Raw genomic sequence first — 12,165 nt, 5'->3', positions numbered from 1 at the left:
TTTTCCCCCCTCTGTGTAACATCCATCTTTATGTGGCTTATTATATTTTTAAATATATTTATTTATTAAATTTTTTTTTCCATTTTACATACCAACCCCAGTTCCCTCTCCCTCCCCTTCTCCCGCCTCCTCACCTCCCTCCCACTCTACCCCCATCCACTCCTCAGAGTGGGTAAGGCCTCCCATGGTAGTCAACAAAGTCGATCCAGTGACTCTTAACGGGGAAGGTTCGGTGCCAGCCTGTGCCAGCTTCTTGGCAGGTTGAGTTGGTGACTCCTTGTGGGCTGTCTTTCTCTTTCCGAGGAAAAGCAGCCTGTGGAAGGCACTGGAGCAATCCTCCCCTGCCACCCTGCCCACATATAAACCCTCCTCATTATCTTTACACCCAAACAGGCCATTGATATGCTGACACAGGACTGACTCTTCTTATTCAGCAAATATTTGAGTGCCATCCTAGGGCCTGTGCCTCAGAACGGGCAAGGCCGGCAGGGTCCCCACCTTGAGGAGCTCACATGCTAGCTGGAGAGGCAACTAGCAGGCAAATAAGATAGAAGAAGCGAGAGATGCTGAGGCAGAGAGATGGTGAGTTCAAGTCCAGCCCAGACTTCATAGCAAGATCCTGTCTCAGGGTCCTCTTCCCCTAAAGAAGGAAGCTGTCACATGATACAGGTGGAAAGGACACTGTTGTCACCCTTGTTAGTACATGTGTTAATCATTCTTGTGAAAGCCAGTGTACGTCTGACTACAAAATTACTCACCTTCCTCCCCAAATACTGAAACTTGTCCAACCTAAAGGCAGAAACCAGAAGAGTTTTCTTTGCTTTGGGATTCTTGATTGGTTTATACGGTTCCCTTTGGCATCCTTCCAAGAGTCTTTTAAATGCATTGTGGAAGTTTCCAAAAAAAAAAAAGTTTAAAGACTTTTAAAGTTAGGGTTGTAGCCTATTTCCCTGGGGTGACCTTTGCACACTTCTGATTTATGAGTGGTGTTTGCTTGTGGAAGGCAAGGGTAAGCCCGACCTGACTCCGGAATAAACACTGGCCTGGAAAACAAGAGCTACATGCGTGTTGTTGTGACAGCTGCTACTGGGCAGCCCTCAGTTCCTGAAGCCCCTGGGGCTTCTGTCCACGTGCAGAGAAGGTTTGCTCGACCTTCTGGGATCTCACAGCTAGTCTTGATAAAATTACTAATGAAAGACATGCTGGGAGAACATGTCCAATCCAGAATGTTCCTGCTGCAGGGGATACTGATGTGTGACTGGCCCTGGCTCTCCTTGGAGTCTCTTCCCTCGTTGGATGCCTGTTAAGTCTTGTGATACTGACTTGGGCCTCTGCCAGAGAAGGGTGCTGTCCCATAAGGCCACCCAGGAAGTACTTTGTTCATGTGGTCACTCCAGGAACATTGAAAGCGTGACCCTCGTGACAGTACTGCCTGATGTCCCCTAGGCCTCCCTGAGGTCTGATTAGGCGGGGGCAGCGGAAGAGAAAGACGGGACAAGGTGCCATCCGTCCCTGTCCCTTTGCTCTTCTTTTTCTCCACCCTCCCGGCCAGTGTGCTCCCACCGTCAGCCCTCACTCTGGCCTTGGTCCATGACTCAGAAGAACTCTCCAGAAAGAACCACCAGCTACTCCACACTGGGATGTGGCCAGCTGTGAGTCACCCTTCTACGTGACAACATACTCTGTCTCCTGGCTCTTAGAGCAGGTCCCAAGAGCAGCTGTCCCTCAGCGTCTCTCATTTAAAACAGAACTTTCTGAACTGAGCAAAAAAGCCTTAACAGTTTTGTTTCCACCTGTAACCATCTTCTCTCTGTACAACTGGACTTTCAATAGTTTTCCAAGTAGAGCCTTAGAATGGGTCTGAAGTGAACACTTGGCCTGTTTCCTCTTAGACCTTCTGTCCAGGGTCCCACAGCAACCCATTTGAATGGAGGGAACAGCATGAAAAATGAGTGTTCATGAAGTGAGACTTGACTTGGTCATTTTCATGCACTGATAAATATTTTGAAAATAGAACTGTTTGTTTCCAGTGTTGATATAAAGCGGTCAACTGCCCTTCTTTAGAAGAAGTGCCTTTTGTGCTGTAAACCTGCATTGCCTATATATTTGGTATTGAGTCTCCCCTTGTTTGTGAAGGGTTGCTGATAGTCATATTTATTTACTTACTTATTTATTTGTTTGTTTATTTATAGGCAAGGTTTCTCTGTGTAGCTCTGTGCCTTTCCTGGAACTCACTCTGTAGCCCAGGCTGGCTTCGAACTCACAGAGATCCTCCTGCCTCTGCCTCCCAAGATTAAAGGGGTACGCTGCCACCACCCGGCTCGATAGTAATCTTTAAAAATACATTTTATTTGTGGAAAAAATACTGGTATTTCATATGAGTTCTATGTCCATATGAGTTTTCATCCTTGTATGTGGACACTGCTTGCCCTCACCAGCCTAGAGTAGCACTCCAGCATGATGTGTTCATCGTCAATGGGGGGCACCACTTTCTCAAAGAGCTGAATTCCTCACCACACAATAGTGTTAGGACACTCTATTAGTTTAACATCGCCAAGAACAAAGCCCCGACCCACTCCCATCATGTGGCAGGAAGTCTCAAGAGGCTTGGGCTGTTTTGTAAAGTATGAGCCCACTGAGGCCATGTGGGGATAACATTCAGTTTCTGCAAGGGTCCAGCTAGAGAAACAGGAAGTAGCAATCCAAAAGTCCTCAATATAAGCCACTGAACAAATTATAATTACTCAAATATTTGAAGACAACCAGAGCAAGAAATTATGCCAACAGAGGAAGTGGAGACATCATCTCTGGCTCAGATGGCAAGAGAAGAAGAGCATGATGGGAAAGAGAATGTGCTGGTTCTGCTCCTCCCTAGGCAGAAGGCTATGGGAATAACATGGCACCTACTTCATACAGTACTATTGCTAGGGAGGTTCAAGGGCCAAACATACAGTAAGCACTCATGAAGTATTAACTGTTGTCTCCTAGACAGGGGGACATTTGAGAAGGAAAATGTAAGGCATGTTATAGGACATGGGAAGTCATCCTTTTGATGTGAGGGAGAATGGAGTTAATCCAAGGGCATAGCAGAAAAGGAGCTTGGAATTATAATGGAAAGCATTATAGGCAGGGAAGTCACTTGAAAGGATGGTCTGAGGTGGACAAGGCTTGCGCTCACCTCAGGAGAGCTATGGTGTGAGGGAGGAACTGGGAGGAAGTAGACGGCCACTGTGATCCTTACAGACCTCTGGCTCCTGAAGTGGGGGAACCCAAAGTTCCTGGCCCTTATACTCACCATCATCTTCTTCCTTGGATGTCGTGGTGTCCACTGTCTCCCAAGTCCTCTCTTCTCATGGCACGGCAAGCACATGACTCTTGGGGCGCTCCAGTGAGCAGCACTACAGGTTCACATCACCTCTGTGTTAGTTACCTTCCTCTTTGCTGTCATAAAATATCTGACGAAAAGCAACTCAGAAGAGGAAGGGATGATTTCAGCTGAAAGTTTAAGGAGGTACAGTTCATCACAGCAGGGGAGGCAAAGGGGGCAGTTAGAGGCAGCTGGCCACCTTGTACCTTCCATCCAGAAGCAAAGAGAGATGGCTGCTCCATTCTCTCCTTTTTATCCAGTCTGGCTTCCTAGCTCATAGGAGTTAGTTTTCCCTCTTTCCACAAACCCAGGTGTGTCCAACCTGTAGTCTCTGGTCCACATACGTCCCAAGATATTTAGCCCAACATGTTTTCAGATGACAAGATCACGTGGCAGTGTCAGAAAGTGAGACATCCTGACTATTAAACTTTCCTGAAAACAGTCTCATAGACAACCCCGGAGATGTGTTCCCATGCTAACACTAAATCCAGACAGGCTGACAATGGAGATGAACGTTTATAATCTCCTTACCATACATACCCTCTAACCCCATGCCAACCTCCCAGTTGCTAAGAAAAGCTTCAGGGTTCAATAAACTGAAGGAATGAGTTGATAGGGTGGTGGCCAAAAGGTTTGATGTTTGCTCAGTTCCCATGGTCAGAAATAAGGTGTGTGAGAAGGGGGTACAAGCTCTGTTTGGTCCTGCCTGTGGCCCACCACATGTTCCTTAGAAGAGAAACATGGACCCGAAGGCACGTGTAGAGACCCTGTTGTATCCCAGGAGGGGGCAATGCAGATGGCATGAGGTGGGAACTTTGGCTCTGTTCAGACATTTATAGGCCTGTCAGGTGAGAGAAGGGATTATACAGCCCCGGAGGGGAGGAGCCAAGGGTGATTGCCAGGACCTGGAGCAGCCAGCCAAGCATAAGAGAATGTGTGCCAAAGACTGGAAACATGAGTCAGATAGTGGGGTACTTTGTGCTTTCCTCCTGTCTGCAGGGGTGTCAGCTGGGTGCCCCAGTCAGTTCTGTGTATGATGCTCTGAGTATCTGAAGAGTGTAGCATACAAAAAAACATTAAATGATAGTATTATGGAAACCCCTTCCCAGCGAAGACCATCCTTTTGTTAAGTTACAAAGATGGTATTACAGAAGGTAGGCCTGCAGTATAGAGAAGGAAGGAGTAGAACACTCTAAGAAAGGACTTGGGATGTATTAATCAGGGTTCTCCAGGGGAACAAAATTTACAGAATGAATCTCCCTCTCTCATAGATAGATAGATAGATAGATATGTATATGGGATATATATATATATATATATATATATATCATATATACATATGTATGTATATATGTATGATTTATTAGAATGACTTACAGGCTGTGGTCTGGCTAATTCAACAATGGCTGCTTATGAATGGAAAGATCAAGAACACAATAGTTGTTTAGCCCAAGAGGCTGGATGTCTCAACTGGTCTTCAGGATACGCTGGAATCCCAGAGAAGTAGACTCAAATGCCAGTGAAGGAATGGACTGGCTAGCAAGAGGGAGAGCAAGCAGGCAGTGAGATAGAGGTGGGGAGCTTCCTTCTCCCATGACCTTATACAGGCTGCCAGCAAAAGGTATGGCCCAGATTAAAGGTGGATCTTCCCACCTCAAAAATCCAGATTAGAAGTGGGTCTTACCACTCCAAATGATTTAATTAAGAAAACATCCCTCAGCTGGGAGGGGGTGGCACACGCCTTTAATCCCAGCACTCAGGAGGCAGAGCCAGGCAGATCTCTGTGAGTTCGAGGCCAGCCTGGGTTACCAAGCGAGTTCCAGGAAAGGCACAAAGCTGCACAGAGAAACCCTGTCTTGAAAAACCAAAAAAACAAAACAAAACAAAACCAAAAACAGAAAACATTCCTCACAGGTGTGCCCATTCATTTGTGTTTTAGTTTATTCCAGATGTAGCCAAGTTGACAACCAAGAACAGCCATCACATGGAGTAACCAGAAGAAAATAACCATCTGGGAAAGAGGGGGTTGATAGCACAGCGACTAAATCCCTCAGGAATATTTTGATATTACAACAGAGCGCTAAGGCCCTGCATGGTGACTCACACATGTAATCCTAGTGCTTGTGAGGCCAGTGAAGGAGCACACTGGTTTTAGGTGAGCCTGGGCTACCAAGTAGTTAGTTCCAGCCAGAGCTAGAATAAGACCCAGAAGGAAAGAAAACTAATGAACAACTTGAAGGGAACAGGAAAGATGACTGAATTGCTGACAGAGAAGGAGGAAAACAGCCTATGAGGGATATTTAAGGACTTTCCGCTTATATTGTGTTGTAAAATCCCTCTTCCTGGTCCTCAAGAGAGCATAAGATGCTTTGTTTAAAAAAAAAAAAAAAAAAAAAAAGAAGGAGCTGGAGAGATGGCTCAATGGTTAAGAGCACCAACTGCACTTCCAGAGGTCCTGAGTTCAATTCCCAGCAACCACATGGTGGCTCACAACCACTTATAATGAGATCTGGCGCCCTCTTCTGGCCTGCGGGGACACATGCAGGCAGAATACTGTATACATAATGAATAAATAAATCTAAAAAAAAAAATTAAAATCAAATCAAATAAATTCAGCCAGATGGTGGTAGTGCACACTTTTAATCCCAGCACGTGGGCAGGCAGACCTCTGAGTTCAAGGCCAACCTGGTTACAGAGGGAGTTTTAGGATAGCCAGGGCTACACAGAGAAACTCTGTCTCAAAATAAAAATCATAAGGGGCTGGAGAGATCAGTGGTTAGGAGTACACACTGCTCTTGCAGAGGCCCTAGATTTGGTTCCCAGAACCCACATTAGGCAGCTTATAACCACCTGTAACTCCAGCTCTGAGGATCTGATACCCTCACCAGGCCTCTGCACTCAAGTGCACATACCCACACCCATACACATAATAAAAATAAAACAACCTTTTAAAAATTCAGGTATGGAAGCTGTGTGTAGTGGTACATATCTGTAATCCCAGCCTATGAGAGGCTGAGATACGAGGAAGGTTAGTTTGGGACCAGCGTGGGCTACAAAGCAAGACTCTGTCTCAATTAAAAATACATATATACATAGATAGATATTTTAAGAAGCAGGTATTAGTCTGATAACCCAAAGATACACAAAGGTAGGATTATAAAAGCCCACTTCTGGATTGCATCTGGGGTTTTCCTAGAAATTGCCAACATGGTCACCATCACCAAAAAGTTCTCTTAGGCTTATTTGGAAAGAAAAATGTAGGCATAGTAGCAAAGCCCAATGCTGCTGGGCATGCTGGTGTATATCTGTGACCCCAGTCCTAGGGAGGCTGACATTGAGAATGGGGAGTTTGAGATCAGTCTGGGCTGCATTGTGAGATAAAGGATAATCTGGGCTACATACTCTGAGGAAAGGTAAAAAGAAACCCCAGAGGGCTACTCAAACCTCCCAAACCTCTGGCTAACATCTGGCTTCCCAGGACCATTAGGATTGTGGTTGTTTGGGGCCACCGGACTTGGGAAGCTCCCACCGGCAAGGTCTGTCCTTGCCCTTCCTACAGGGAAGCCTGAGTTTTACTTCCGTGTAAATCTGCTTTCTCTGGTCTCAACCCCACGTGACGTCAAAGCTAGCTGAAGCTGTGTGATTTTCCCAGCACATTCCATTTCCTTCTGGCTTTACCTCTTTACTAGTTTAAATTAACCTTGAGCCCACTTGGGCACACCTCAGCTAGCTCTGTCCTGCACGTGACCACTGACTGGCTGACTGGGATTGCTGGAGGACCAGTCTCCCTGTGATCACATGGACTGCCCGCCTGTGACCCCACACAGCCTGTTGAGTAACCAGGCAGAGAGAGAGAGGAAAGGAGGGCTGTCATCGGGTGTGCACCGTGAGCCCCCATCAAGTGCCACCCTGTGACTCGGTTTGCCCGACATTTTGCAGGGCCTGGCCGCTAGCCCTAGCCATTCTCACATCCTTACGGTTTGCTTGCTTTTTCCAGCTCTTTCTGCATCTTTCATTTTTGTTTTGTAAGGGAGAAGTGCAAAGAAGAATGACGCCCACACCAGGGTCTCTGACTGCAGAAGTACATATCGTCCTTGATTTCCACCCACCCCAATCCCACCCATGGGATTTTCCCCATCCTTAGCTCTCTCGCTTGGGGTGGTTGGGGCTCCATTCTCTCCCTTCATCCTCTAAGTACGTTTGTGTCTTCTCTCTCCAGGACCCCGTGGAGAATGGTGCTGTAGCCTCTGCAGAGACTCAGAAGATAGACCCTGCTACGGAGCCACAGTTCAAAGTGGTGGACTGGGACCAGGTAGCTGGCACAGGACACTGGGGATGGTTGGGGTTACAAGGGGTGGAGAGGTATGTGAAGCCATGATGTATGCCCAGGGAAGATGAGGAGCCTCTGGTACCCTCGGTGCCCAAGTGTGACCTGGGGCAGCAAACTTAGCTGCAGGCACTGAGGGATGGGAAGGGCTTGCTGGTGGGAAGCTGGGGTAAATGGTGCATGAAATCTCTGCAAGAAACCCACCCTAAGTAACCTGGAATAAGACAGGTCTCCCACCAGGAACCTTGGAGTTGGAAGGGGACAGTGGCAGGGTTGACAGACCCACCCTGGCCAGGGTATGTGAAAAATCTGTTCCTGGCATCGACGATCACTCGGGAAAGACCAGTGGAGATAAAGAACCCACAAGTCCCCCGTGGCAAAGGTTGTGTGGCAGATAGGGATGAGGGGCTTTGATGAGGATGAGGGTTTGGGGCAAGACCAGGATTAAGCCAGTATGTCCTCACTCGGGGCTGTGAGTAGCCAGTGGAAGGTACTACAGGCTCAAGTCCTTTCAGCCAGCATCAGTGAGATTGGCTTAGGGCCTGACTCTTAGGAAGAACATACTATAGAGAGCTCACTGGGGCTACATCAATGTCACAGCCTACACACACACACACACACACACACACACACACACACACACACACACTTTACCTCCTGCTCTGGAGAGGTTCCCCCATGGTTTCCCTGAGCTGTGGTTCAAGGCTGACCCTCAGCCTATATGAGGCAAGAGGAAGATCTAGTCCCCCGGGGCTGTTCCACCATTACATGCACAATGAGGGAGAAGGAGAACCATACAGAGGGGGAGAAGGGGGTCCTCCCCTCCCCCTAATCCCAGCCTAGCTCCTGGCACATTAGACACCTGGGCCTGACTTACCTGCCCCACCTCTTTTTCATTGTGACACACACACACACACACACACACACACACACACACACACACACACACATTCTCTCTTCTTCTACCTTCTTCCTGTGTCTCTGGGCTGAGAGAGGACAAAGAATGGCCTACAAGAAGAGGTCCATACTACTCTGGCGGGGAGCACCCAACCCCCTGGGTCCCCTTGGTGCCCCATTCCCGCCCCCCCCCCCGAGGAAAGCCAGCACAGTGCAAGCTCTCTAGGTACATAAATAGTGTGCTCTCCTCTCCTCCTCTCCTTTCTTCCTCTCTGCCTTCCCCTCCTCTCCCTTCTCTGCTCATTTTTTTCTCTTCTCTTCCCCAAAGAGTCCTCCTGTTCCCTTCTCATCACCTGATCACTCCCCAGCTCTCTGGGAAGGAAGGGGCTAGGAGAACTACCACCTGCTTCTGACCCAGTTGGGGTAGGTCTGTCTTGAGAAGCTGTGGAAAGACACCAACAAGGCGGTGGCTTTATCTCCCCGACAGAGGGTCCACAGGCCAGGAGAGAGTCTGCAAGGGTAGGACTCCTTAGCTTCATATTCAAGGTGAGCTCTCTGGGTGCTGCCAAGGAAGGGAGCCACAGGCTGCCAGGGCCCAGCTTCCCCGGCCCCAGAAGCCAGGGACCCAAGTGGGTCAGGCTGGAAAGAGTGGGGAGAAACTAGGCTGATCATGCTGGGCTGGGAGTAGAGGAATCTGGAAAGACAGATTGAGCAAAAATCAAGAAACTTTGGTGCCCCACCCTGTTAGAGGTGAGGTCCATCTGACTTTCGGGATCTGTATGGAATTTTACTGGAATGTTCTAGATCACCCCTTGAATCTCTCAGCTGAGTAGGACTCAGGCCTCCTTGGGAGGCAAAAAACAAAACAGAACAAAAAACTAGAATGCAACTCCTTCCCATGCCCAAATCTTTGTTTTCTAGAACCCGGCTGGCCTGGTGACCATAGCTACCCATCACTCTTGACTTTGGGGCACACCTTCCTCCAACCTGCTTCCTCTTTAGACCATTCACTGTGTTCTTTTCAGAGCCATCCCTTGTTAGCCTTCTGTACCCTACCGTTTCAGAGGGCAGGGGGATGCCAGCCTCCCAGGAAGCAGATGAGACTTAAGGGTTTGCTGATGCTCCTCCTACCCCCAGACACCCCAGACAACAAATGAGCATCAACCTAACACAGCCTCAGGTTGTTGTTGTTTTCTTTCTTTTTGAGACACATTCTCACTATGTACCCTGGGCTGGCCTGGAGCATTCTATGTAGCCCAGGCTAACCTCAAATTCACAGAGCTCCACCTGCCTCCACTTCTACCTCCCTGGGTGCTGGGATTAAAGGTATGTGTCATCATGCCTGACTAAATTACAAGTTTGCTGTTGAGTTCATACTTGAGCAAAGCATTTTTCATGAACCATCTGTAATCTAACTTGATCCTGTTATCAATGTCAGGAGCCAGCGAGGCATTGTAGCACATGCCTTCAATCCCAGCACTCAGGAGACAGAGGCAGGCGATCTCTGAGTTCAAGGCCAGCCTGGTCTACAGGGTGAGTTCCAGGATAATCAGGGCTACACAGAGAAACCCTGTCACCAAAACAAACAAACAAACAAAGAGAAGAAAACAAATGCCAGAGGCCAAGGTATATAGTCTTCTGCCAATGTTACTTGGCCAGCAGATAAGCAGCCTTGCTGGCATGTTAACCACAGATTAGCCACAGGAAAGTGACCCAGATAGCAAGTTAGCCATAGGCTAGTTGCCTGGCTGACCATACCTAACGAGCCCTTTTCTCTGTACCCCCTGAGCCCTATGACTGGGAGAGGAGAGGACAGAAGGGAAGAACAAAGCCAAACAGGTTCTGGGGGTATCTCCAAAGTGGCTACCTCTTCTTCCTTCTCCTGTCTCAAGTTAAACCAGACTCCAGCACAGTCAGCCTCCTTCACCTTGGAGAGGCTATCCAACGTAGTCTGCCCTTGTCCATCAGGAGACAGGTAGAAAACCATCCAGCCAGGTGTGCCACCAATCAAAATGCGTTGGTGCAGCTGGGGAGATGCCTAAGTCATTGAAGTGCTTTCCATACAAGCAGGAAGACCTGGGTTCAACTCCCAGAACCTACATACACACACACACACACACACACACACACACACACACACACACACACACTATATCTGTAATCTCAGCACTGGAGAGAGATAGACAGGATGATCCCTGGGGCTTGTTGGCCAGTCTGTCTAGCCAATCAGTGAGCTCCAAATTCAGTGAGAGATTGTCTCAAAATAATAAAACAGTGAAGACACCTAAGTCTACTTCTGGTTCCACGCATGTATGCACATAGGTGCATTTGTACTCACACACATGTGCATGCAGAGACACATACAAGCACATGGAGATATCTATATATACCAGAAAAGGTAGTGGTCAGTCCCATCCCTGCCCGCCCCCCGCCCCGAGTCCCTGCCCTGACCTCAGTACCACACACATAACCCTTAACACTGGGGGATCCAGGGGTCTGTAGAGCTGGCAAAGTGTTGATTTTGGCCAGATGAGCTTTACTCTTTGGAGGTTCTAACATAAACCAGCAAGTACTTTGGCCAAAACAAAGGTTCCATGGCAAACCCACACCCAGGGAATGATAAAACTCCAGGCTGTGAGTTCTAGCTTGGCTCTGCTCCCCTTCCCAGACTTCATGTCCCCTGAGTGGAGAGACGCAGAGTACCAGAAGAGAAGTCAGGTGACCCAAAGCTACCTCAGTGGTCGTGAGTTTGTCCCACATCTGTCCCACTTCCTCTGAGCAGGAGAGGTCTGCATCAATCCTGGTAGGACCCAAACCAGCCAGCGCGATGCTCCAGCTAACAGTGGGTACTGTTGCAGAATATCCCCACAGCAATATGCTGGGGAATTCACAGTCACAGGCCCCTGATTGTACTGACTGATGGTCTGGGTCTCCAGGTGCTAAGAACTTGGGCTCTGAGCTCCATGCTCAGGATCAGGCCCAAGTCTAGCATCTGTGGCTGAGAAGTCAATCTTCAATGTTCTCGCCTGAAATGTGAGGTTATCACAGCCCCCATTCTGATGATTAAGGCTTGTGAAAGATAATGAGTATGGGGCCAGAGCCCAGGATGGCTTGTCTCTAGGGCATAGGAAAGACAGCCAGGACTTCTAGGGAGGGTTTTGTCCCTCACTGTTCTCCCCACTGGCTTGCTGCTTGGAAGCCCATCCTCTACCTCCCTGGCTCAGAAAGCTGTCCTGGAGCAGAGTTCCAGGGGACATCTTTAAACAATTGCTTGAGCTCTTGGCAGTGGGAGGAGCTACTGGCATCCAGCAGTTGCCTCCTCCTGCCCTTGCTGCCCTGGGGAAAAGCAGATGCTAAGCACTTGCTGTTGGGTTGAGTCCCCCCCCCCCCGCCCTGTGCCACTTGGTTCCTGTGATGCCCAAGAGGAAGGGGATCCAGGGATCAAGAAAGAGAGCAGAGGCAGCCCCTCCTCACCCTGGCAGCAGGCCCTCTGCCCACTCTCTGGGCAGCAGGCTGCCCTTTCCTCCTGCTGCATGCTGCCAGCTGCATTCCTGGCATAGCCAGGAGCAGCCTC

At 48.7% G+C, this 12,165-nt stretch overlaps 1 protein-coding gene across 1 annotated transcript in view; it reads left to right on the top strand.

The window, feature by feature from the left end:
• Positions 1-12,165, top strand: part of Fa2h (fatty acid 2-hydroxylase) — a 63,131-nt gene that overhangs the window by 32,580 nt on the left and 18,386 nt on the right. Inside the window, exon 2 of the mRNA XM_036188471.1 lies at positions 7,587-7,679. Within this exon, the coding sequence (XP_036044364.1) occupies positions 7,587-7,679 (93 nt within the window). The remainder of the gene's footprint in view (positions 1-7,586; positions 7,680-12,165) is intronic.

This window comes from Onychomys torridus, chromosome 5 (genome assembly GCF_903995425.1).
Source record: "Onychomys torridus chromosome 5, mOncTor1.1, whole genome shotgun sequence".
Classification (NCBI taxonomy): Eukaryota; Metazoa; Chordata; class Mammalia; order Rodentia; family Cricetidae; genus Onychomys; species Onychomys torridus.
The sequence above is the reverse complement of the archived record's forward strand: the minus strand, read 5'-3'. Positions and strand labels throughout refer to the sequence as shown.